This window comes from Gopherus flavomarginatus, chromosome 3 (assembly GCF_025201925.1).
Source record: "Gopherus flavomarginatus isolate rGopFla2 chromosome 3, rGopFla2.mat.asm, whole genome shotgun sequence".
Lineage (NCBI taxonomy): Eukaryota > Metazoa > Chordata > Testudines > Testudinidae > Gopherus > Gopherus flavomarginatus.
In genome coordinates this window covers 1,046,144-1,072,483 of record NC_066619.1, presented here as the reverse complement: position 1 = coordinate 1,072,483, position 26,340 = coordinate 1,046,144, and the positions used below count along the sequence as shown (strand labels likewise).

At 60.9% G+C, this 26,340-nt stretch overlaps 1 protein-coding gene across 2 annotated transcripts in view; it reads right to left on the bottom strand.

The window, feature by feature from the left end:
* The window catches only part of NPR2 (natriuretic peptide receptor 2), a 50,191-nt gene extending 24,275 nt beyond the window's left edge, over positions 1-25,916 (bottom strand). For both annotated transcript variants that reach the window (XM_050943565.1, XM_050943566.1), the window contains exons 1-3: positions 25,217-25,916; positions 11,361-11,560; positions 3,170-3,283 (exon numbers count right to left, since the gene is read on the bottom strand). In XM_050943565.1, the coding sequence (XP_050799522.1) occupies positions 3,170-3,283; positions 11,361-11,560; positions 25,217-25,916 (1,014 nt within the window). The remainder of the gene's footprint in view (positions 1-3,169; positions 3,284-11,360; positions 11,561-25,216) is intronic.
* Positions 25,917-26,340: the final 424 nt, after the last annotated feature.

Sequence of the window (26,340 nt, the reverse complement as noted above, 5' to 3'; positions counted from 1 at the left end):
CCCACGGGGAAGCTCCTAAATGTCTGTCTACAAAGCAAAGAAAACCCCATGGCTGGCCCCTGCCAGTTGACTTCAGCTGCAGGGCTGTTTCATTGCTGTGGCTGGAGCCCTGGGTTCCAGGACCCTTCGGGGTGGGAGGATCCCAGCGCTCAGGCTGCAGAATCCACACAGCAGGGACGAGCCCCACGGCCCAAGTCGGCTGGCACGGGCCAGCGGGGGTTTTGCTTTGCTGTGTAGACAGACCCTGAGACGACTACAGACTCCAGCTTCCTGGCTGAGGAGTGGCTCCCAGCCACCAGGCCATAGGGCAGTGAAGTCTGGGCTCCAGCTCTTACCATGACCTTCACATAATGGGGCTGAACCCCGAGAGTATCCTCATGTGACAAACTGGGAATGGTCTTAATGTTTGTTCGGAATACTGTGTTGGTGTCCAGGGCCCCCTGTGCAGTTCTTAATATCTAGGTGGTGGGATAAGGGTGTGTGATTGCTACAGAGCAAAGGGCCAGTGCACCTAAATGCCTGACCCTCTGTCTCCTGGCACCTGATGGCCTGGGCCCCACCTCCAAAGGTGCCAGCTGAAGGTGTTGGAGACAGAGATCAGCTGATCTCCTGGTCCGGGAAAGGGGCTCAGCAGAGAGGAGGGGCTGGAGGGGGTTGTTAGTCTGGAGTTGGCTGGGGACGAGGAGTGAAGTGCAGATGTGGGGGTCTGGCTCACTGCCCCCCAGAATGGACCCGGCTGAGGGGTCCGGTTTGCTGTATCTACAAGCTCTGTTTTAGACCCTGTTCCTGTCATCGAATAAACCTCTGTGTTACTGGCTGGCTGAGAGTCACGTCTGACTGCGAAATGGGGGGGCAGGACCCTCTGGCTTCTCCAGGACCCCGCTGGGGCGACTCACTGTGGGAAGCGCATGGAGGGGCAGAGGATGCTGAATGCTCCAAGGAGAGACCCAGGAGGTGAAGCCGTGTGAGCTTCTTGCCCTGAACAAGTCTGCTCCAAGGGAGAGGAGGCTCCCCAAAGTCCTGCCTGGCTTTGTGGGGAGCAGTTCCAGAGCATCGCCCGGTGACTCCATGACACCCCACAACAGCCACTCTACCCTCATAGGAGGGATCCCAGCATACGGCATAACCAGGGCAATTCCCTTTGTTCATAAAGATACAGAGAAGTTAAGCAACTCATGGAGCTACCTGAGCCACAGAAGTCAACACCCGCCAGCTGCAGCACTAGAGGAGCTGAACCTGCCGCAGCCCCACACCCCAAGGATGGGATGGCAGCCCCATCCCTCCGGGCTCTCCCACTGTGAGGTACGGGTCCCTCCCAAACTGTTTTTAATCCTTAGTATTGTGAGTCTGGCTGGTCTCATTCACCACAGAAATAGCTGAGCCTTCCCTGGGCTTGCAGCCTCAGTGACACCTTGTGGCGGACAGTTCCGCAAGCCGATCACACATTGTGCATTTCCTTTCATCAGCTGTAACGCTGCTGCCCCTTGGTTTCCCTGGAACTTCCTTGTCCTTGTGGCATGTGAAAGGAGCGAGAGGCTCTCACGAACAGCCACTCCCACCCCACGTGCACAGCAGACACCGCCGACAGCAACAGCCCAGGCGACTCCCACTGCAGCGTGCCAGATTCGACCGCACGCGTCGCCCCTTCCGAATCCAGGAGGTTGCTAAGCGACACTCTCAGAGTATTCAGAAACCCGGGCCCTTAGTAGCACAGAAACGATAGGTCAAGGATGCCCTCAGCCTCCACCTGCCTGCACCGCAATCAGGGGTTGTTGTCACTGAGCAGGGCACTGCAGCGGCCGTAACTCTGTGAGTCATGCGGGCAAGGCCCAGCCCACGCTGCCACCGTGACAGAGACCTGCTGTTCTTGGAGGGGCACTGTTCAACGGGAACCATCCCCAGGGCCAGTCCTCAGCGAGTGACAGAGCTTGAGAGGGAGCTCCCACTGCCGCTGCTGCAGGGGGTTGACGTGCCAGAGACAGAGGCAGCATGTGTGTCAGGGCAGCATGCACACTTGTAAGGGCAGTGCATGTGTGTCAGGGGAGCATGCACATGTGTAAGGGTGGTGCATGTGTGTAATGGCAGTGTGTGTGTCAGGGCAGCATGCACACATGTAAGGGCAGAGTGTGTGTCAAGGCAGCATACACACGTCTAAGGGCAGCGCGTGTGTGTCAGGGCAGCGTGCACATGTGTAAGGGCAGCATGTGTGTAAGGGAAGTGTGCACACATGTAAGGGTGGTGTGTGTGTAAGGGCAGCATGCACATGTGTAAGGGCGGCCCATGTGTGTCAGAGCAGCATGCACACGTAAGGGTGGCCCATGTGTGTCAGGGAAGCGTGCACACAAGTAAAGGCAGTGTTTGTGTGTACGGGCAGTGTGCACATGTGTAAGGGCAGTGTGTGCTTGTGTGTGTAAGGTCTTCCTGCAAGTTCAGCCAGTGCCATGCACGTGTGAACAGGACCCTGCAGCCCCACAGCACAGACCTCAACGGCTGGGCTCACAGAGCAGCACTGTCAGGAACGGGGGTTGGGCGGGCCCCTAGATCCTCCGGCCTAACCGGGCCAGACGGGGCCCCTGCCGATCCGTGGCACAGCCAGAAGGGCCCTTTGTGTCTACCAGCCTGTTCCCTTCCTGCTCGGAGCCCTGGGAGAGGTTTCCCAGAGCGGGGCAGGTGGGCGGGATGGGGACTGGCCGGGATCCACCTGCTTCCAGCTGCCAGCACTCCTGTGTGGGGAATCCTCAGGGCCTGCGGGTGGGGAGAGTGTCAAGAGCTCCATACGGGGTGGGGGGCGCTCACCCTCCACACTCCTGTGCTGGGTCCCTCCTCCTCTCTCACGTTTTCATTTTCTCCATCCCACCCTGCGCCCTTCATCTCCTGCTGGCTCGCCCAGCCCATCCCTGCCCTGGGGAGGGAGCCAGCTCGCACACCCGCTCCCAGGCTGCTCTATGCCACCGGCACACATGGGGCAGGCTGGCCCGGCCCAGCCCTGGGACCAGGCGGCTGAGACCAGGACCAACATTTTACAGGCCTTGCTAAGGATGCTCGGGCCGGGCCCCGTCCCCGTAGGCCTCTTGGGTCGTGCCATGGCACCCCCTGCCCACAGCCCAGCAGGGAAGGTGCCAGGCAGACAGAAGCCCTGGCAATGCTCCGGCAGGCCCAGCCCACTTACCAGCGAGTAGCCGAGCTCCACCTTGAACTCCTCCTTGGCTCGCAGGATCAGCTGGGTCTGGAAGTGCTGGTACTCGGGGTTCTGGGGTTCATGGTAGGTGATCACCAGCACCGTCTGCAAGGCAAAGCACAGGCCACAGCCTCATACCCAGCGGCAAGCCCATCCTGCTGGGGCCAGGGAGAGGAGGATGACACCGCCCCTCAGAGAGGGGTGTTCTGTCTCTGGGCCCCGGGTGACCACGTGGGAATTTTCTGTAACATTTTTATGCAGTCTATGTGTGCCTCAGTTTCCCCAGTGTGCTGCAGTGTTACCTAGTGAGTAGAAAGGCTTGGTGCTCTCTGCAGTGGCTCAGAGACTCGGGTGTGGATGGCTCTCTTCAGTCTGGGGCTTGGGCCCCATATCCAGAGAGTTTTTGAGAAGACAATGGCAACCCCAGTCACTGGGACATTGATACCTAGCAACCAGCAGCTATGGGTGGCTCCCTCTAACCAAGAAGACAAGTAGCATTTGCCCAGCTGGAGAACAAAGGGCTGGGGAGGTGCCAGGGGTGGTTAAGGGCTGGCTGCTGAGCGCTTAGGGCACACCCAACGGGGACACAGCGGTAAGGTGACAAGATGTCCCAATTTTATAGGGACAGTCCCAATTTTGGGGTCTTTTTCTTATATAGGCTCCTATTACCCCCCACCCCCATCCTGATTTTTCACATTTGCTGTCTGGACACCCTGCAAGGTGGTCAGGGGCCAAGGCTTGGGGCTCTGGGCGGACCTGACCAGCTGTAACTTTCTTTTCTCTGGGCTAACCAAGGACTTCCTATGCTGTGCGGCTAGTCGACTAATAATCCCGACTGTCTGTCCCCACTGGCTGAGTGTCCCTGCAGACGCTGGCGGAAGGGTGCGTTGCTCCCCAAGGTTGGACAGGTCTGCCTTGGACTCGCTGGGTGGAGCTCACAGGGTGGAGCAGGGGGTCCAGCCTAAGGAGGTGGAGAGGCCGCGTGGCTCACCCTGGAGGAGAAGTGACACCCTAGGGTGTCTGGCACATGATGGGATCCTTGTAGAAGCTGTTCCAAAGTTGGGGTCATAGCACCGGTCCTGTGTGACACCATGTGTCCCCCTGGAGTCTCCCAGAATCCCCCCCACGGGTGGAGTCCCACCACCTGTGTCCTGCTCCTGAGGGAGAGGGCACTAGGTGAGGCTCCTCACAATCACTGAAGAGGGAATGGCTTTTATGGGAGCCCCCAAACCCCACCCCAGGCATGGACCTGGAAGCCCTGGTGCAGTCCCGACCCCTGACCCCCAGACTAACATAGGCCTGACCCGACTCCAGCCCTGGCCTGGCATAGGCCCAACCCCCATGTCACAGAGTCCCTGGGCGATGCTCTGGAACTGCTCCCCACAAAGCCAGGCAGGACTTTGAGGAGCCTCCTCTCCCTTGGAGCAGACTGTCTGCAGAGCAAGAAGCTCACACGGCTTCACCTCCTGGGTCTGACCTTGGAGCATTCAGCATCCTCTGCCCCTCCGTGCGCTTCCCACAGCGAGTCCGTGCAGGTGGGGTCCTGGGGAAGCCAGAGGGTCCTGCACCCCCACTTTGCAGTCAGACGTGACTCTCAGCCAGCCAGTAAAACAGAGGTTTATTCGATGACAGGAACAGGGTCTAAAACAGAGCTTGTAGGTACAGCGAACCAGACCCCTCGGCCGGGTCCATTCTAGGGGGCAGTGAGCAAGACTCCCACGTCTGCCCCTCACTCCACATCCCCAGCCAGATGCAAACTGAAAAACTCTCCAGCCCTTCCTCTGGCCTTTGTCTCTTTCCCGGGCCAGGAGGTCACCTGATCTCTTTGTTCTCCAACACCGTCAGCTGGCAACTTTGTAGACAGAAGACAGGGTGTCAGCCATTTTCTGTCCATCATCTGCCCTCTAGGGCTCTGCAACAATCACACCCTCTTCTCCCACCACCTAGATCGGGGTAGGCAACCTATGGCACGTGTGAAAAGGTGGCACACAATCTGATTTTCAGTGGCATTCACAGTGCCCAGGTCCTGGCCACCAGTCCGAGGGCTCAGCATTTTAATTTAATTTTAAATGATGCTTCTTAAACATTTTAAAAATCTTATTTACTTTACATACAACAATAGTTTAGTTATATATTATAGACTTATAGAAAGAGAGCTTCTAAAAACGTTCAAATGTATTACTGGCATGTGATGAACTAGAAATGTTCTTAAATGTTTTCTCTGAATACTGTGTTGGTGCCTCAGTGTCCCCATGGCAGTGCTTAAGTATCTGGCAGAGCAAAGGGCCAGTGCACCTAAATGCCTGACCCTCTGTCTCCTAGCAACTGATGGCCTGGGCCCCTCCTCTGCAAAGGTGCCAGCTGAAGGTGTTGGAGACAAAGAGATCAGGTGACCTCCTGGCCCGGGAAAGGGGCTGAGCAGAGAGGAGGGGCTGGGAGGGGTTGTTAGTCTAGAGCTGGCTGGGGACGAGGAGTGAAGTGCAGACGTGGGGGTCTGGCTCACTGCCTCCCAGAATGGACCCAGCTGAGGGGTCCGGTTCGCTGTATCTACAAGCTCTGTTTTAGACCCTGTTCCTGTCATCGAATAAACCTCTGTGTTACTGGCTGGCTGAGAGTCACGTCTGACTGTGAAGTGGGGGTGCAGGACCCTGTGGCTTCCCCAGGACCTCGCCTGGGCGGACTCGCTGGGGGAAGCGCACGGAGGGGCAGAGGATGCTGAATGATCCAAGGAGAGACCCAGGAGGTGAAGCCGTGTGAGCTTCTTGCCCTGAACAAGTCTGCTCCAAGGGAGAGGAGGCTCCTCAAAGTCCTGACTGGCTTGGTGGGGAGCAGTTCCAGAGCATCGCCCGGGGACTCCGTGACATGGCACGCAGAACCTTAAATTAGAGTGAATAACTGAAGACTCAGCACAGCACTTCTGAAAGGATGCCGACCCCTGAGCTAGATACTTAAAAGCAGCAAAGAGTGCTGTGGCACCTTATAGACTAACAGACATTTTGGAGCATGAGCTTTCGTGAGTGAATACCCACCCACGAAAGCTCATGCTCCAAAATGTCTGTTAGTCTATAAGGTGCCACAGGATTCTTTGCTGCTTTTACAGATCCAGACTAACACGGCTACCCCTCTGAGACTAGATACTTAAGAAATGCAAAGGGGAAACTGAGGCACCCACACATTATTCAGAGAAAACATTATGAACATTCTCACTTCATCACATCCTGATCCCCAGCCTGGCATAGGCCTGACCCCTGACTCCAGACCCGGCCTGGCACAGGTCCGACCCCCAACCTCTAGCCCTGACCTGGTATAGGCCTGACCCCTAACCCCCAGCCCCAGCCTGTTGCAGCTATGACCCCTGACTCCCAGCCTGGTGTAGGCCCAACCCCCAACCCCTAGCCCCGGCCTGGCGTAGGCCTGACCCCAGTCCTAGTCCCGACCCCTGACCTCAGCCCTGGCCTGGCATAGGCCTGATCCCTGACTCCAGCCCCAGCCTGGCACAGGCCCGACCCCCGACCTCTAGTCATGGCTTGGCGTAGGCCCGACCACTGACCCCCAACCCCAGCCTATTGTAGCCTCCACCCCTGACCCCCAGCCTGGCATAGGCCCAATGCCCAACCCCCAACTCCAGCCTGGCATAGGCCTGACCCCCGACCCCCAGCCCCAGCCTGTTTCCCTCTGGACTTGGCAAGGCCAGGCACTGCGTGGAAGGGAAGGGAGGAGGTGCTGACTCAGCAGCCCGGCTGGGAACCAGAGTTATTAACATGAATGACATCCACAGGTGTGTGAATGGAGGCTCCGGCGAGCCAGGGGGGCCCCAATGGCGAGACAGTTGCATCGAGTGATAACAGCCAAGGAGGGAGGTTCCCTGCCTCTCTGCAGTGAAGCAGAGCAAAGCCCGGAGCGGAGAGCACAGGGGACCAGTGCCAGGTGGCGGTGCCAGGAGCTGAGTGCGCAGAGACACTGAGCACACACCTGGGACAAACGACAAAGGGTGAGACAGGGCTTGGCTGGGTGTTGGCTAGACTGACCCGTCTGAACCTCTGCATCTGTCTGCCGACCTCGGGACCTTCACACACTGTGCCAGGTGAGTAATAAACTGCTGCCTCGGGCCCTGGGGGAGCTCCCTCGGGGCTCTGGCTCTGCAGGATTTTCTGCAGGGAACCAATAACAGGGTGGCTCACCCCTTAGCAGCTGGAAAGCTGAGGCTGGCCCACCCTGGTTGCAGACTGAGCCCCCCGAAGAGGAATCAGGTGATGCCAGGAGAGAAGCAGCAGGAGGCCGCGGAGAAGGGTAAATCCAGAAAGTTGTAGTTATGTCTGCAGAGCTCCAGGCCTGTCTACAGTCAGGGTCAGGCTCGTGTGGAACTAGCTGTGCATGTCTCTACGCTTCCATTCGTCTCCCGCCCATGCATGCGCCCTGTTACGGCGACGCAGTAACACCACCGGTCCTCTGGCTGCTGTCCCACAATGCCCAGTACAACCACTCTGGTCACAACTGTGAACTTGGCTGCCCAGGGGCACGAAGACCGGAACCCAGCACCCTATTTAAAAACCACCAGACATTTCTGAAATGTCTATCTAGCCTAGCAGCCCTCCACCATCATGTGCAACCGCCCAGCCAGCAACACGCTGTCCTGGAGCAGACAGGTACCAGATCTCCCGGGCCTGTGGGGAGCACCGCTCCGGACCGACCATAGAAACGTGGACAGCCGTGAGCCAATTGCTTGGGGGATCCAGGAGAAGGGGTGTGGCAGGGAGTAGCGGCAGTGTGGCATGAAAGCAGAGGAGCTGTGGTGGGTGTAACAGGAAGCTAGGGAAGCCAACAACCGATCTGGCGCCAAGCCACAGACTTGCTGCTTATACAAAGAGCTGCATGCCACCCTCAGCAGAGACACCCCCACACCTCCACGGATGCCTCCAAGAGCCAGAGCTGGATCATTGCTGTGAACAGTGAGGACAAGGAGAGGGGGTCCTGCTACGCCACGAGCCAGAACCCGTCTGAGACTCCCCCAGGCCAGCCAGTCCCACCTGGAAGGAACGTGAATGCCCTTCTCATGACAGTCTAAATGCAGTGGTGGTGATGGAGCACACTGTGAAAGGACACAGCCATCGACTTCTCGCTCATGTACTCGTACAAGAAGAGGTAGAAGCACACCAACGAGACGAGGTGGTATCTGCCCTGTTTGAGTTAGGCCAGGGTGGCAGGCGGAGCAGCTTATTCATATGCTGAGGGATGTTCCTTGCCTCCTCCCATGAGCTCTCGGTGAAACGTTCACGGAGAGACTCTGCAAGAGTCTCGCTGTGTGCGCCAGCTCTAGCTCTGCCACTGCGGCTTCAGGGGTTTCCCCCTCCTGAGCCAGAAGAGGACTTGGGATTTAAGAGGACATGCACCCCCACACCCCATGTCCAGTGAGATCCTGCAAGCCAGCGCTGCATCAGACTGTGAGCAGAGTGCCCAGAGTGAGAATACTGCAGACTGTATGGAGAGGGAAAGAGCAGACAAGAGAAAGGCCCCAGGGTCCCGGCAGGCCAAGGAGAGGGAGGTGCACCAGGCCATGATGGGGCTTCTCCGGCAGCAAACACAGATGCTGCAGACTCTCGTGGACCTACAGATTCAATAAGCCCGGGCTCGCCTCCCTTTGCAGTCCATGGAGAACTCCACTGCAGCACCTCCCTATAGCCCTCTTAACAGTCCATGTCGCATGGGGGCGCATCCCTGCCTGCACCCCTACACCCAGAGGGGCAGCCAGGAGCAGCCCAGCTTCCTGTACGCTGACAGGAGAGAGCCTTGGCTGTGGTATGGGCAGCCAAAATGGGCTGAACTGGACAAGAATGTTCTTTCTCCTTGTTTCGTTCTGTTCCTTTCTTTCCGAACTTTCTAGCGTATCGGTTTTTAATTGCACACCATTGCCATGCACCACTTTGGGCACCAACAGAACCTGGCTTGGGACCATCGTTTATCTTTATTTAGCCACACATGCTACAGAAGGTCAGCGCTACTGAAATGCCCCTGACTTGTTCTCGTCCTGGGCACCAGAATTCTTGGGCTCAGCCACGCACAGTGGGATAATGATAAAGGTACAGCACGCAGCGCCCAATTCACAGGTCCACTGACAAGCTGTTCTTATTAGAAATGGTCCCCAGCCCCCACACAATTCCTAACAGTCCCAATGCGTAAGGGCCAAGTGGAGGACTGGCCCCCACACCACACTGTCGGGATCACGGGTAAAGGGCTCTTTCAAGGCCTCTCGCAACCACACGAGCTCTTCTCACAGTCCTTCTGTCTGTCTGGTCAAACTCAGGAGACAGCCACTCCCTCTCCACGCTAACAGCAGCTTCTCCTCCCGTGCCTCACCGGTATTCTGCAGGACACAACAGGGGATGTTTTTCTCACTGAGATCTAATCCTGTGAACAACCACCACCAGCGTCTTTTCACTTGACCAAAAGCACATTCCACGGGCACATCTCTCCTTGGTGCTGTCCAGGTGGCTGGTGTACAGCTTCGTGAGCCACAGGAGTAAGGGGTGGGCTGAGCCCCCAGGATCCCTCCTGGCATTCCAGCATTGCCAATGAGGATCCATTGATCGGGAAATAAAGTCCCTGCTTGCAGCTTTCTGAGCAGTCTTATGTTCTAAAGATGGGAGCGTCCGGACCAGCAAACACTGACATCAGTGAAGCATCCACAGTGATGCACCAGCGTTGCATAAACACAGAAAAGCCCATTCTGCTGATGCGCTCTGTGGCAAGGTGGTCTGGGGCTAAAATAGAGCTATACGTGCTGTCTATTGCTCCACCGCTGTTCGGGAACCACATAGCTGCAAATCCATCCACTACGTCCTACACGCCGCCGAGAGTCACAGTCCTGCATAACAGGAGATGATTAATGGCCCTGCAGGCTTGAATAGTAATGGCCTGTGCTGTGCATTTTCCAGTTGCAAACTGATTTCCCACGACCAGTAGGAGTGGGGCATTGCAAGCTTCCACAGTGCAATCGCCACTCACTTCTCTGTCGTCAGTGCAGCTCTTGCTCTGGTGTCCCTGTGCTGGCAGCCTGGGGTGAGCTCGGCACACAGATCCAGGACTGCGCCAATGCTTGTCGTCCCAAATCTGCACCGCAGTGCGATCCCACCGGTCACTGCTCATTTCTCAGCCCAGGAGTGGCGTTCCACCATCTGCAGCTGCCCTGTGAGACCACCAACAACCTTGAATTGGTTTTCGGACGTCCCATGGTAATCTGTCCTCCAAGAAATCATCACATTCCCTGTTGATGCGGTTCTTCCTGCAGCTCTGCAAACACCAGAGGCTCGTACGTCCCATGTTCGCAACGCATCTGACAAGAGCGCAGAGCGGTGCAGGCTCCATGCTCCTGTCAGATCCAGCAGACTGGGAAGTGCTGGGTGAGTCTGCAGGACTTTTGAAAAAGGTGCAAAACTTACAGCCTAGGCATGGCATTTGGGAGGCTGTTGCGTGCTGGGGACTTGCTGCCTCACTCCCTGTCACCCCTGCACAATTAATCTCTGCCCCATGTCGCATCACCAGCATTTGCCAAAAGCCAACGTGCCGGATGATGTGAGTTCACGCTGGGACACCTACCCATGGAGCACCGCCCTGATCATGGCCACAAGCACAGTGCGAGGACCCCAGCAGGCATGTGCACAAACGATGTACTAACTGCAGTGGCTTCATGCCAGCGTCTTGTGCGCCACCCGAGGTCTGTAGCATAGACACGGCCTGAGGAGGTTCCTGCAGGGCCCTGAGTCAGCAGTTGGGGGAAGGACCCACTCCAGGTGGGAGGTGCGGGGGGGCAGGACTGTGCCTGGCTGCAGCTGGGAGGTGGGCTGCCTGAGTGGGCAACTGCTATTTGAGTTTATCATGAGAGAGACACTTAGCTGGGGCTAGAGGGGCAGGGGCAATTGGATCCCAGGCAGGGAATGCTTCATTTTCTCTGGACTGGGTGGTGCTGGAAGCCCTGAAAAGGGGAAAGCAGAAGCTGACCACTGCAGAGGTGCCCCTGGGCACCAGGGGATGCTCTGGAGGCAGCTGACTATTATAGAGCCTCAGAGGGAGACAGGGATCGTGTGCACTCAAAGGCCCTGCTTTGGAATCTTGGAGGCTGCCTGGGGGCTGACACGGGACTGGCGCGGGACAGGCCCAAGCCCTGAGCCCCAGTCCCCGAGGGTACCTGGAAGGCCTGACGCAGGCCCACGTCCTGACTCTGTTTGTTCTGCCAGGGTTTCAAGGCATCGCGGGTGGCACTGGCACGCAGGCTCTCCCCAAACACGTCCACATAGAAGAAGACGTAGTCGCCATTGGTCAGGCTCTCCCGCTGGGCCAGCCTCATAATCTGGTGCAGCATCTCCAGGGGGCCGCAAACGTAGATGACTGTGGGGGGAAACACAGGGGAGGCATCAGTCACTGTGGGCAAGAGATGGGAGGGAAGGGGTGGTGTCAGTTTGCTGCAGAGCAGAGACAGGCAGAGGAGGGGGGACGGGAGGTATTAGTCATTGGGGGCAGAGAAAGGCGAAGAGCTGACGGGGACAGAATGGTGTCAGTCGCGGGGCAGAGACAGGCGGGGGCGGGGACAGGCAGTGTCAGTCACTGAGGGCCAGAGACAGGCAGAGAATGGGGGTGTTACAGAGTCCCCGGGCGATGCTCTGGAACTGCTCCCCACAAAGCCAGGCAGGACTTTGGGGAGCCTCCTCTCCCTTGGAGCAGACTGTCTGCAGGGCAAGAAGCTCACAAGGCTTCACCTCCTGGGTCTCTCCTAGGAGCATTCAGCATCCTCTGCCCCTCCGTGCGCTTCCCACAGCGAGCCCGCCCAGGTGGGATCCTGGGGGAGCCACAGGGTCCTGCACCCCCACTTTGCAGTCAGACAAGACTCTCAGCCAGCCAGTAAAGCAGAAGGTTTATTTAGATGACAGGAACACAGTCTAAAACAGGTCTTGCTGGTACAGACAACAGGACCCCCTTTACCCAGGGAGGCCACGGCCCTGTTGGGAGGCCCAAGCCCTGTCGGGACTCCCCTCCATTTCCCAGCCAGCTTCCAAAACTGCCAAACTCCCTGCAGCCCCTCCTCTCTGGGCTGTGTCTCTTTCCAGGCCAGGAGGTCACCTGATCTCTTTGTTCTCCCACACCTTTAGCATCCCCCTGAAAGGGGGACCGGGCCGGGCCATTAGCTGCCAGGTGATAGAGTGTCGGCCATAACTTAGGCACCCACACAGTATTCAGAGGAAACATTAAAACCAGTTGTCACAGGGGGTGTTGTGGTGTCAATCGCTGCAGGGCAGAGACAGGCAGAGAATGGGGATGTTGTGGTGTCAGTCACTGCAGAGCAGAGACAGACAGAGGAGGGGGGACATGCAGTGTCAGACGCTGCAGGGCAGAGACAGGCAGAGAATGAGGGTGATGTGGTATCAGTCACTGCAGAGCAGAGACAGGCAGGGGGGACATGCAGTGTCAGACGCTGCAGAGCAGAGACAGGCAGAGAATAGGGGTGATGTGGTGTCAATCGCTGCAGGGCAGAGACAGGTGGCGAGTGTAAGCATCAGTCACATCTCACTGCACAAACATGTGCCCCAGCTCACACCCACCTGGCAGAGCTCTGGCCTGGGCTCTGCCATGACTGGCCAGCTGGGATCTGCCAGGCGGCTGAGGGCTGTGGGCCCCCTGGGAACACACCGAGCTGTCCCAGGCAGGAATAGCTCAGAGTCTGCACAGAACTGGGGGGACCGGTCCAAGTGTGATGCAGGGCCCAGAGCCCCGATGGCCCAGCCCCAACGGCATGGCAGCGCACGAGGCCGATGCAGGACTCACCCCACACCAGCAAAGGAATGTACTCAGAGCCCACCCCCACCACCTGGATGGGTTCGCAGGCACTGCCAGATAGGATTGATCCGGCACCCATCAGCCCACGGCCCCGCCCATGGGCAGTGCTAGATACTCCAGAGGAAGGCACAGCGACCCACAGGAGCAAGTGTGGGATTATGGACCTGTAGCGGGGTGGTTACCTGCTCTTGCCTAAAAAGGCATACAGCAGCCCGGGGAAAGGCTGTGGCAGAGAGGGAAAAGCGGGGCTGACGGGGAAAGCAGCCTCAGCTGGGGGCCATGCCTCAGTCAGGCCGTGGCTGGCTTAATGAGGGCCCAGCTGGCCATTATAAGAGGGCTGGGGCCAGAAGCCAGAGCAGGCCTCTCCCTCTAGCTCTTGAGAAAGAAGGGTCTGGCTGCCTGGGAGTGAGCACGGCTGGGGGAAGGCCAGAGGAGCTCTGGCCTGGAAACCTTGCCCCCCCCCCCCCCCGCCTGGCTGAGGCTTTGTTAAAGGCCAAGAACAGGTACTAGGGTTGCAGAGGCAGCAGGTCCAACCCCCCTTGCTGGTGATGTGCGGCTGACACTGCAGTCTGCCCCAGGGAATGGGGGCTAGGTGATGACTGGCAGTAGCCTGATACTGAGGTGAGGTGAGAATGGGGTGGGGGTTCCCTGGGGAGGGGAGATCCAGATCTGTGGTGGGGGGGTACTGCCAGGGGGAAGCACCCTGGCCTGAAAGGGGTACTGGGGTCCAGGAGGGACTCAGGCCCAGCGGCAGGGGGACACTGGCCTGCAGAGGGTGCTCTGAAGTTGGAAACACTAATTCCCTGGATGACCAGCAGGAGGTGCCGGAGGGGGGAGTCTTGCACCTTGGCAGTACCCCACATCAGGTCCCATCCTGGTCTCTAATAGTTAGAGATTGTTCTCTGGGCTTGAAGCAAAGTTTAATCTCCCTGCCAGAAGTGTTAGCATTAACTGCACCCTGAATATTGCTGTAATGCTCAGGAAGGGCCAATCCCCTTTGAAACTTGTTAAAAGTTTGGCCTCAATGAAATCCTGTTGCAGTGTATTGCACAGGCCAATTACACACCATGTGAAAATGAGTTTCATTTGATCCATTTTTCAATTTTCCTCCTTTCAGTCTCACTGGATGTTCCCCCTTTCTCCTTGTGGGGGGAATGGGGACAAGGAAAGTTCCCAATCTACCTTTCCATTTAAGGTGAGTACACCCCCAACAAAAACTCCTCAATGCTCCATCATCTCCATCTGGATGACACTTCTGTGTTCCAACTCTCCCCGCCAACAAGTCACCCCCCTGGAACAGCACCTCAATCGCCCCCCGAGTCACCTTCCCGAGATGGCCCCTCTACATCCCAAACCCATGAGTGTTCCCCCTGTGACAGCTCCTCCATGCCCCATTCCCCCACAACAGAATCACCCCTCTGGGATGGCCCCTCCACATGGCCTAGGGTTGCCAGGTGCCCCTTTTTTCAACTGGAAAGTTTGGTTGAAAAGGGCACCTGACAGCTTCTAGTCAGAAACACTGACTGGACACCCAACGTCTGGTTGCTGCCTGCAGGAGCACTGGAACAGTTGGGGTCAAGCAGGTACCTGGGCAGGGAGGTGCTGTGAGGGGATTGGGCACAGAGCGGGCAGCAAGGGCAGCAAGCGGCTGTCCCCCCACCCCACACACACACACTTTGCTTCTCTCAGTGTGTGCCTGCGCCAGAGTCTCCATTGCCGTCTCCTCCGCTCCAGCAGCAGCGCCAGGGATGGGCAGCCCAGGCCCTCCCCCTGCTCCTGCCCAGCTGCCCTCCCTCAACCCCCCCACATCTGTGCCTCTGCTGCGCCACGGCCAGCTTCCCCCTGGCATAGGTGAGTAGCCAGGGCAGGGTGCCCCCATTTGTGCACGTGCTGTGCCCCCTGCCCCGGGCAGCCCACCTGCCCCTTGGCAGTGTGTCACGTCACTGCCAACTCCCCTGCACACACAGCCTGGAGCTGCTGTGTCCCCAGCCAGCCCGAGGCTGCAAAACCCCTGTGTGCCCCACTCCCCCAATGGGGCCAGCTTGGCTCTGAGCCTCATCCCCCTGCCCATGCAGTCCTCCCCCTCCCTGCACAGGACTAGAGCCAGCTCCCCTGGCACTCATTCCGCAGGAGGAACACAGATACCACAATGGACCCCCCGAGCCCAGCCCCCTGGAATTACTGCATGCTGCAGCCTCGCCTCAGCCATTGTGTTAGTATTGGAGTTTATTTAAAGGTCTTTGACTTTTTAGGAACCTTTTTTGGGAGGGCGCTGGAGGTTTAGTTCAGTAGAGTCAATATCTCTCCTCCCCCCCAAATGCTTCCCTCAATGCTGTGTCTCTAAGAGGGTCCTAAATACCCGCTACCTCGTTGGGGTTATTCCAGGACCTGCCTCATGGAGCTGTGACCTTTTCTCTATGCAGCGCAGAGATAAGACATGGAGCTACACCTATCGCATAGAGCTGGAAGGGACCCTGAAGGGTCATTGAGTCCAGCCCCGGCCTTCACTAGCAGGACCAAGTGCTGAGTTTGTCCCAGATCCCTACGTGGCCCCTCAAGGGCTGAACTCACAACCCTGGGTTTAGCAGGCCAATGCTCAACCCCCTGAGCTCTCCTCCCCCTCCAATCTCTGGGGAGAGGAATGTGTCACCTGATCTCAATGTGATCTTGGCAAAGACGGGGCTCGAGTACTGGCTCTTCCGATAGAGGAGGGGCAAGAATGAACTTCTCAGCCAAAATGAAAATGCAGCCAGCAAAAGTCCATGTTTTGCTTTCGTTGTACAGAGGGTGAATCAGAGCAGGGTTCTGCTGCTGAAATGCATTTTCTGTGTTTATATTTTATGGTGCACAGTACTTGTGTAGTAACTATCTGTATCCCAATGGCTCTCTGCTGACGGGTTGTTATGGCAGCAGTCTCATCCCTCTTTTCCACAGCATCTCTGGCTCAGCGCGGCAGGGATACAGGTAATGGTACTTATTGCAGTAGGAGTGAGCAACTCCTTGACACTTTCCAGAGTCCCTGACAAATACAAGAGAAGTATTGCAGCAAAGCTTCACCACCCCCTTTCCTCAGAACACATGATAAGGGTTAAGATTGAAAGGGGGTAGGAAACATGCAATTTCCTGCAATAATTCCTGCTTTGGGGTTTAGATGTTTTTGTTTGGACTGAAGGGGAGAGGAGTGAGTGGGGGCAGGACCTCAGGGAGAGGGGCCAGAGCAGGGTGTCTGGTTTTCAGAAACTGGAAAGTTGGCAGCTGAGTCACACCCCAACCCCCCAATGAGTCTGTGATGAAGTAGGAATGTTCTTAATGTTTTCTCTGAATAGGGTGTGCCTCAGTTTCCCCCATGCGTTACTCAAGTACCTTGGTGGGACAAGGGTGTGATATCATTGCAGAGGCCCCTAGAGGGCAAGCGTGACACCAGCTGGCTGCCATAGACAGAGAATGGCCAACACTCAGTAGCCTGGCAACTGATGGCGGGAGCCAGCCCCTGCAAGAATCAGCTGGAGATGTTGGAGAACAAAGAGAAGTGGAGGCCAGGTGAGGTGACCTGCTGCTTGCCTGGGAAAGAGACAAAGGCCAGAGGGGAGCGGCTGGGCCTGACAGAGGCTGGGCTGGTCAGTCTCCTGTTTTGGGACTCGGAGGAGGGGATACGGGGAGGGAGCCCTAGGTCCCCCCAAGATGGACTTTGCTGAATGTTCCTGAGCTAACAAGCTTTGCTCTATGCTGGGGTCCCGACAACTAATAACGCGTCTGTGTCACACGCTGGCTGGGTCAATGCTGGCTGCGGAGTGGGGGGCAGGGCCCTGTGGGGACGTGAGGCTGCCCAGGGGGACTCGCTGTGGGGAGCTCTCGGGGTGATCGGAGGGCTGAACGCTCCAAGATCAGATCCAGGAGGTGCCGAAGCCGAGCAGGCTCCTTGCCCTGGTGACAGGTGCCCTGAGGGGAGACGCTGCCCCAGAGTCCTGGCTGAGCTTCATCCGGAGCCGTTCCCGCTGTGACTCTGGGACAGTCACCCCCCAGGACAGTCCCCCCATGAATCATCCCCCTCTACCCCTCCACCAAGAGTCACCCTCCTGGGACGGCCCCTCCCCCCTAGGAGAGTCACTCCCCCAGATGGCCCTTCCGCCCCAACTCCCCCAACGAGCATCACCCCGTGGGGACAGCCCCTCCGCCTCCCCTCTCCTTTCCCCCCCCTCCCGCCCAGGAGTCACCGCTCCAGCTGGGGGTCATTGCCAATGCCTTCCCAGCAGCCTCTGACTGCTGAGCCAGGCCTTCCCCGGCTAATCCACTCAGCGCACAGGGACTAGCAGGCTTCAGCCTGGCCCCATTAGCTGGTTCCCCAGAGAGCCGGTGGCTCCCAGCTGCCTGCCCTGGCAGCTGCCTGTGCAGGGCACACAGACAGAGGCAGCCAAGGGGGCTTTACTGGCTCCCAGCTGCTGCCGCCTGGGCCTAGGGATTGGACTTAGGGTCAGCGACTGTTCAGGGGGAGCAAACTGAGCCCTGACGAGAGCACTGACTTGTCATCTCCTCCCCAGCCCAGCCCCTCTCCTGGCACTGACAGCCTAGGACAGGGGTGGCCAATGAGAGCTGAGAAGGAGCCAGAACTTATCCAATGTACATTGCCACAGTAATACATCAGCAGCCCCCCATCAGCTCCCCACACCCTGCTTCCAGATCCTCCCACCCACAAGCAGCCCCACTGATCAGCGCCTCCCCAACCCTCCCCGTACCTCCAGATCAGCTGTTTCATGGTCAGCTGTTTCACGGTGTGCAGGAGGCTCTGGCGAAGGAGGAGCGAGGGCTCAGCAGGCTCAGGGGAGGGGGCAGGGCCTGTGGCAGAGCCAGAGGTTGAGCAGTGAGCACCCCCCGGCACATTGGAAAGTTGGCGCCTGTAGCTCCAGCCCCGGAGTCGGTGCCTATACGCGTGCTGCATATTAACTTCTGAAGAGCCTAGGGCGCCCCAGGGCCAGATCTCTGCAGCTCTCCAGGGCTGTCTGCAGCCAGGAGCTGGAGGCACCTCCCTCGACCCCTAACGCTCGTTCACTGTATTCGGTGCAAGCACCAAGCGGGGCAGCACAGGAGCCCCGGACGCTCGGGAACACAGGCTGTGCCAGGCCTGGGACTCCTCAGCCAGCCAGTGCCTGACGCTCTAGCCCAGGGGTTTGCAACCTGTTTTTTTCTGAGGTCCCCCAACATGCAATATGAACTGCCCGGCCCGCCTATGGCACAACTGCTAAATGCCAGGGCCAGCATTAGGGGCTACCAAGCACGGCAATTGCCTGGGGCCCCTGCAAAGCTAAGTTGCTCGGCCTTCGGCTTCAGCCCTGGGTGGCAGGGCTCGGGCTTTGGCTTTCTGTCCTAAGCTGGTGCAAGGATATTTTGCGCCCTAGGCAAAACTTCCACCTTGCACGCACCCTGACTGCTGCCACCACCTCAAAACTAGTAAACTTGGCATTATAAACAGCCTGTCAGAAGGGGGAAGGGCTTTGTAATGTGTCTTTTTTACCTTTAAGGCATTTCAGTGGTTTGCCATTGCCTCTGATGTGTCCCAGTCAGTCTTACTATTGTGCAAAGCTAAACAATTGAGCCTGGCATTGCATCACCAGCCAGGGTGACAAATCCCCCTTGCCCCAAAGGGCCATTATCCCCTGGTGACTGATTTCTACGCCAAGTCTATAAAGCACTTCTAAGGTAAATCCATTATTCCTTCAGTATTACCCATGCAGACATCTCACAAAGAGTCTCACTCTTGACAAGGTACCAGCCTTGTGTAGATCCCTTCCACGTTCCTCTTTGTGGGTAAGTGCCCTGTAAGACTCATGTGGGGTGAGTGAGTTTGTCAGGCCTGCGGTGACAGCTGTTTGTGAAGATCAAGGGGCCCTTTGCCAAGGGGTGCTGGTGTCACAGTGAGCTTGGGGTGGCTGACAGTATGGGGCAGGGCACACTCACTGGGCTGGGGGGCAGGTGGTGCCGGGACGGGGCAGGGGCAGGTATAGGTATCTGTCAGTCTCCAGTGCTCAGGCCACACCAGCAGCCTCTTCACCTCGGAGTCTCCCCTGCTTGCCTGGGGGCCGCTCCTCCTCTCAAGCACCCCGGCCACGGCCACCCGGGAGGACACAGCGGGAGGTGCCGCTGCGGAGGAGACGCAAGGGGCTCAGCTGGGGCCCGGCAACTGCCAGCCGAGAGCAGCAGGAGCAGGGTGCTGCTCAGGGTGAGCCGGGTGGCCTGAGCCCAGGGCAGCAGCAGCCTCCACGGCAGCAGGGGCAGGCGGGGAGCATAGCCGCCATGGGGCAGGAGAGGTCATGCTGCTGCTGCTGCTGTTTCCCACCTACAGCCGACCTTCGCGCTACATGGCAGTCAGCGGCCCCAGGTAAGTGGGGGAGACTCCAAGGTGAACAGGCTGCTGGCGTGGCCCCAGCGCTGGAGACGGACAGGTACCTGCCCCTAAGCAATAGTATAAAAACAAATTGGGGGCACCCTTTTTGGCACCCCCAAATCTTGGCGCCCCAGGCAGCCGCCTAGTTAGCCTAGTGGTTATAGCAGCCCTGCCTGAGCCCCAGTGAGTCTAACACGGGCTCTGCTCTCTGGTTTCTCTGGGCAGCCCCCCGGCGGTCCTGCACCTCAGGTCGAGAACTGCTGCTCCAGAGGAAGGCACAACTCCCCACCCCTGCCCGCCTGCCCCAGTGCTGCGTGGCTGATGCCGGGCGCGTTACTGCACTGCCAAGACTGGTCAAACTAGTGCGAGTAGCGGAGGCGAAGGGGCTGCTGCCTGGTCAGCGCCGCTGCCCTTCCTGGGCGAGGCAAGACCCTTCCCCCAGCCAAAACAGTGCTGCCTCTACCCTGCTGTGCTCAGCAGCCCCCACTGCCTGCCAGGGAACCTCCCTGTAGAGAGAGACCCACTTCTGTCCCCTGCTCCCCAGATTACGTCCCAGCTCGGCAGGGGCAGCCCTGCACGCGGTGCCGGGATGGGCCCAGCTGGGGGATCCCGCTCCCCTGAGGATGGAGACACTGGAGAACTCAGCCTGTTGGTGAGAGCGCTGAAGGACGGCTCAGCGGCAATGTCCCCCGACCTGTCAGCCCTCGGCAGGGGAGCGCACTCAGGGCAGTGAGCGGGCAGCTGGCACTGGGCAAACCCAGCCAGACGCTTGCTAGTGAGGGGCACAATGCCTGGGCAGAGCTGCCCTGGAGATGGGGGGATTCTCCATCACTTGGGCCCTTGCACCCAGATGGGGCATCTCTTCCTGCAGCCGGGCTCTGGCTCCCCATGGCTTTGGGGGGGGTCTCTGGCCAGGTGATCCTGGAGCTCGGGCAGCCCCAGATGGTCAGACTGGTTCCTAGGATGCTGGCTCCAGTGACCCCCACCCCCACCCCCACACTACATTCAGGGCAGTCCGGGACAGAGTCCAATGACTCCAAGGACAGCGGGACCCCTGTGTCCACCCAGTCTGACCCCGGTAGGACACGGGCCAGAGACACCAGGAACAGATCTCTTAGCAACCCATCCCATCCTGAGTGAAAAACGGTCACTGGGGGAGAACCCACCTCAGACACTTGTCCCCGCAGTTCGTTCCCCTCCCCCCACCCACCTCCTCTCTCTCTGCACACCGGGACCAGAGCTTATGGCCCTGCCTGTCCCCTCTTTGCAAAGTGCCCATGGAGAAGGAAAGTGCCATTTCTAGGGTGGCCAGCAGGGGGCTTGATCCCCAGGGTGGGGGGCGAGGGGGACCCCCTGCAGAGACTTGTGTGATCTTGCAGGCAAAAAAATACATACATCAAAGTGACCCCCAGCCAGCCAGCCCCCCACCACAGCTTGCCAGCCCTCCTAGCCATGCCTCAAGCCAGACCCCTTGTGCACCCCTGGCCAGCCAGCCCCTCCCCCCCATATGCCCACAGCCAGGTCTCCCACACACATGTCCCCAGCCAGCCCCCACCCCCCACTCTTCTAGCTAGCTCCCATAGAATCCTAACCAGCCCCACAGACATTCTCAGGGAGACCCCTGTGCCAGCCCCACCCCACGCAGACCTCCAGCCAAACGCCTTCGCCAGCCCCCCCACATGCTGGGCATCCCCCCCCTTGCAGGCCTCCAGCCAGCCCCATGTACCAGGCCAACCCCAGCAAGTACTCCAGTAGCAAGGTGGGGACCTGCCCTTTCTCATTGCTCCAGCCTCGCACCTGCCCTTCCTGACCCCCATCTCCTGCTCTGGCATCTCCAGAACTCAGCCCCCAGAGCCCTGCCCCCATTCCTCTCTATCCCCCAGCCTAGCCCTTCGCCCCCAACAAAGCCCGGGTCTCTGCCCTTGGAACAGTCCGGGGACTCACAGCATAAGCAGCCCACGAGCAGGGCACCGAGGGACGGACTTCGAAACAGGCCCCAGCTGTGTGGGGCAGAAAAGTGCTGGGGGAGCCTGCTCTGAGACACCCCCCTTGCTCATCCCCGGCCCTGGGTCCAGGAGCCCCTGACACACATGGGGGAGAGTCTGGCACAGCCGGGGAATCCTTGGCCAAAGCCACCAGGCTCCAAGCAGGGTGAAAACATGTTTGGGTTTGAGGCGGCGGCAGGAATGTGCAGGTCCCTGGATTCCTGCCCCTAGCACCGCCCCGGCACTAATTGGAAACAGAGCAGCTGCCCTGCCAGCGCCTCCACGGAGAGGAACGGGAAGCCCAGGCTGTCTCCCCGGCCAGGCCAAAGCCCTGCTCAGCACCCCAGCTGCCAGCACTGCCCCAGGGTGCCCCCAGCCTGCCAGCTGAAATCCCCTCCCCAAGGGGGCCCCTTGCCCCAGCAGGGGCACAGAGGCTGGGGAGCAGCCCGGGCCTCCCCCAGCAGCTAGCAGGCCGTAGGATTGAGCAAGCCGGGGGAAGAGGCTGCAGCAGGAATGCCACACGGTGCTGCAGGCCAACCCCTTGCACACAGGCATGCCCACGCCCTGCTGTGGGGGGAGCAGGGCAGCAAAGGCCAGGCGCAGCGGGACGGGGGAGATGCCAGGCTCTGGGACAGGCCTGGGCGCTGGAAGGAGCCAGGTGGGCACAGGGCCCCGGTGCCAGTATCGCTCCCAGGCAGGGATCCGCTACTTCCGACGTCATGCCCACGATCTGTCTCAGCCCAGCACTTCTCCGATTGATCTCAGGCCCTTTAGCCCAAACTGAGGCCTGCTGGGCCCGAGCACAGCGCTCAGGACATTCACTTGGGGCATGGGAGACGCTGGGCACCCACAGCACAATGAACAGAGGAGCCCTGGCTCGGGGTGTCTCCCCACCCTGAGCACTCGCTGCCACCGTATAAATAATTAAACCATCCCTGGAGCAAGGACTTAGCCTCGGTCTCCAGCACCTACCGAGTGCCCTGGCCACTGGATCACCCCCAGTGCCCTTCCTCTGCCCTAGCCCAACGACTGCCCACCATCAGTCACAGAGCCCTGGCACTGACCCCTCCCTGAGCTGGGCATGGGGCCCTGAGGGCCCAGAATTCAGACCCTCCGCTGGGCTCAGGGGCTGGGTCCCCTCATGCTCTCAGCCCCCCAAGGGCCAGGTCACTGCAGCTCCTAACTTTCAGCAGCAAACACTGCGTTTCCAGCCTGGGCCTGCACCTGCCTGCTCCCAGCATGAGTGTGGGGCAGCACAGAGGGCACCCCAGGCCCAGCACCTGGGGCAGGAGCCAGCACGAAGCACCAACTGCCCCATGCCCCACTCCTGCTGTGGCCAGGCTTCCATGGGATCAGAGCAGAGCATCCACCAGCCATGCCGGCTCCAGCATCCCAGACTCCCTGCCCTTCTTAATGACACAGCATCTTAGGATCCATTAGCCAGCAGCCGAGCAGCTGCCTCCGGAATCAATAACCCCTTCTCATCAATAATGAAACAGCCTCAGGCTGCCCTTGGGCTCCAGCTGCTCCGTAATCCTCTCCATTTCCTCCTGCTCCCAATATAGCCACTCTCCCAGGGCCACCTCCCCAGCGGGCCAGCAGCTTTATCAATCCATCAACAGGCTGGCGCAGCCCCCAGGCCACCCCCCCCCCCCCCGGGCCTGGAATCCCAGCTCCCGGCCAGCTGCCGGGAAAAGTCACGCACTTGTTTCCAGCTCTGTGCTCTGCTCCCTTGCAGCTACCCTCCTGGGGACCGTGCTGGGGCCGGAGAGGGTGACACTGCCCAGCCTGGCCAAAAGGGTGCATGCCAGCTCGGAGATTGGCACTGCTCTGCCGCTCCCTACAAGGGCGTTTAGCCCATGGTGCCTTCCCCAGGCTCTACCCAGGCCAAACCCCGCCCTCATCATGGCACTAGCATGTCCTTCGCCACTACCGTGCTGTTCCCCTCCCCCTGCCTTGTCTCTCACTGTATCAGTCTGGGCAGCGCCCAGCTCAACAGGACCCCGATCTCGGCTGGGGTGGGGCAGTGCCTGGCCCAATGGGGCCCTCGATCTTGGCTGAGGTCTGGGCAGCAGCCGGCCCGACGGGGCCCCCCGATCTCGGCTGGGGTCTGGTCGACGCTCAGCCCGGCGGGCCCTCAATCTCGGCCAGGGTCTGGGCGGCGCCCAGCCCGACAGGGCCCCCTGATCTCGGCCGGGGTCTGGGCGGCGCCCAGCTCAACGGGCCCTCGATCTCGGCCAGGGTCTGGGCACCACCCGGCCCGACGGGGCCCCCCAATCTCGGCCAGGGTCTGGGCAGCGCCTGGCCCGACCAGGCCCCCGACCTCGGCCGGGGTCTTGGCAGCACCGGGCCCGACGGGGCCCCGATCTCAGCCGGGGTCCGGGCAGCGCCCGGCCCGACAGGGCCTCCCGATCTCGGCAGGGGTCTGGGCAGCGCCCGGCCCGATGGGGCCCCCCCGATCTCGGCCGGGGTCCGGGCAGCGCCCGGCCCAACGGGGCCCCCCCGATCTCGGCCGGGGTCCGGGCAGCGCCCGGCCCAACGGGGACCCCCCGATCTCGGCCGGGGTCTGGGCAGCGCCCGGCCTGACGGGGCCCCCCGATCTCGGCCGGGGTCTGGGCAGCGCCCGGCCCGACGGGGCCCCCCCGATCTCGGCCGCGATCCAGGCAGTGCCCAGCCCGACGGGGCCCCCCCGATCTCAGCCGGGGTCTGGGCAGCACCCGGCCCAACGGGGCCCCCTCAATCTCGGCCGGGGTCTGGGCAGTGCCTGGCCCGACGGGGCCCCCCCAATCTCAGCCAGGGTCTGGGCAGCACCGGGCCTGACGGGGCCCCCCCGATCTCGGACGGGGTCTGGGCAGCGCCCGGCCCGACGGGGCCCCCAATCTCAGCCAGGGTGTAAGTGCTGCTATCACAAATAATAATAATAAAGTCTCACGCAGTGCCCCTGAGCCACATTGCCAGGACGGGACCAGGGGTGCCCTGGAACAGCCAGGAACCCACACCAGAGCCAGGCCTACAAAGCCTGTGGGGGGCGGGTGCCTGAGGGTGCAGTTCCTGTAGGGCGCAGCCCCGGGACTGGGGTGTGGAAGGGGCTGGGGACTCCTGCAGCTCAGTCACGGGCTAGTTCGTTCCCCTCTGGCTGGTCTCAGCCCCCTGCCTGGGCACAGAACTCAGCCTGGGAGCCGCTGGGGTCTCTGCTGGCCCCGCCCCACCTCGCCAGGTCCATTTACTCTTCGGCCGGATCCGCTGCGTCCCGCCCCCCCCCCCTCAGCCCCCACCCCCCGAGCTAAGTCGCCCCGACGCACGGTCCCTGCCGCGCCCCGGACCGCTGGACGGCCAGAGCGCCGGGGAGGCTGGGTCCGCGCCTGGGCCGAGGAGAGCTGGGCGGCTGGTGGGCGGCGTGGACTGCCCCACGCAGGGGGCCGGGCAGGGGCTGTGGGGCGCAGTGGCAGGTGCCATGGAGCGGAGGAGACCAAGGCGTGGCTGGGCACTGGGCGGAACGCTGGGCTAGTACCGAGACTCCTCCGGGCGCGGTGATGCCCCCTGCTCCGCCTAAGCCCCAGCCTACCCGGCGACACCTCCTGCGCGGACACTCAGCCCAATTTCCAAAGGGCTGCGCTCGCCCTAAATTCCCACCCAGGGAGCAAAACGGGGGTGCGGACCCCTCGGGAACCGACCCATGAGTGCGCCCGGCCGTCCCGCTGCATCCCGGGACACCTCTGCCGCTGCGCGCCCTGCGCCGCGCAGAGACCCCGTGCGCACTCACCGCGCAGAGGCCCCGCGCGCACCCCCAGCCCCCGCGCACTCACCGCGCAGAGGCCCCGCGCGCACCCCCAGCCCCCGCGCACTCACCGCGCGCGCTGGCCCGCAGGAAGTGCAGGGCCGCGTCGGCGCCGCCCTCCTCGGGCGCGTAGATGTGGTAGCGCACGCTGAGGTTGAGCGCCTCCTGCAGCTCCTGGTACACGCCCTCGATGGTGAAGTAGTAGGGCCGGTCGTCGGTCTTGTGGTCGGCGTAGAGCAGCGCGGCGCGGGCGCTCCAGTTGAAGTGCGCGTGGAGCTGCGAGACGAAGGCGCCCAGCTTGGGCGCGGAGGGCCCGGTGCGCACCGTGGTGCCGTAGTGCTCCTGCTTGTGGCTGAAGCCCGTGGCCACGGCCCCGGCCGTGATGAGCGGCAGGCGCCAGTGCGAGGCGAAGCGCCCCACCGAGGCGGCCGGGTAGACGCAGCCCGGCCCGAAGAGCACGTCGGGGTCGTGGTAGAGCTTCAGGTCCACGGCGTTGAGGGGCGCCACGTACTCGGAGCAGGCGCCCTCCAGCTCCGAGCTCCTGAAGTGGAGGCGCACGGCGAGCGGGCCGGGCAGCAGCGGGGGGTCGCCGCGCTCCAGCGCCTCGAGCGCCAGGCGGATGGCGGGGCCCACGCGCGGCCAGGCCCACGGGTAGCTCACGTTCCGCTCGGGGAGCACCACGGCCAGGCTCAGGCTGCGGTTCGCGCCCTCGGGCTCGGCGCGCCCGGCGGCCCAGAGCGCGGCCAGGAGCAGCAGCGGCGGCGGCGCCATGGGGGGCCCGGCCCCGGCCCCGGCCCGGGAGCCGCCCGGCGCTGTCCCTGCCACGCTCCGGCCCGCGCGGCTCCTGCTCCCTCGCCCGCCGCTCGCTCCGAATGCGCCGAGCTCCCCAGGAGAGGCGCCTCCTCCCCCGGCCCGGCCCGGCCCCGGCCCCGGCCCCCGCTGCCCTGCGCCTCCCTCCGGACGTGACTGTACAGAGCCCGCCGCTGCGGAGCCGCCCAGCGCCCCCTGCCGCCTCCGCCGCCGCCAGGAGCCGCCCGCCGGTCCCCGGGCTGCGCGCGGGCCAGGGCCGGGGGGCTCCCGCGGGGCTCGGCACTGGGGCCTGGAAGCGGATCCGCGGCCCGAGCTGGGGGCCGGCTGCTCCTGCCCGCTGGAGCTCGGCGCCCCTCGGCCAGCGCTGAGCTGGGGGCTGCGGGGA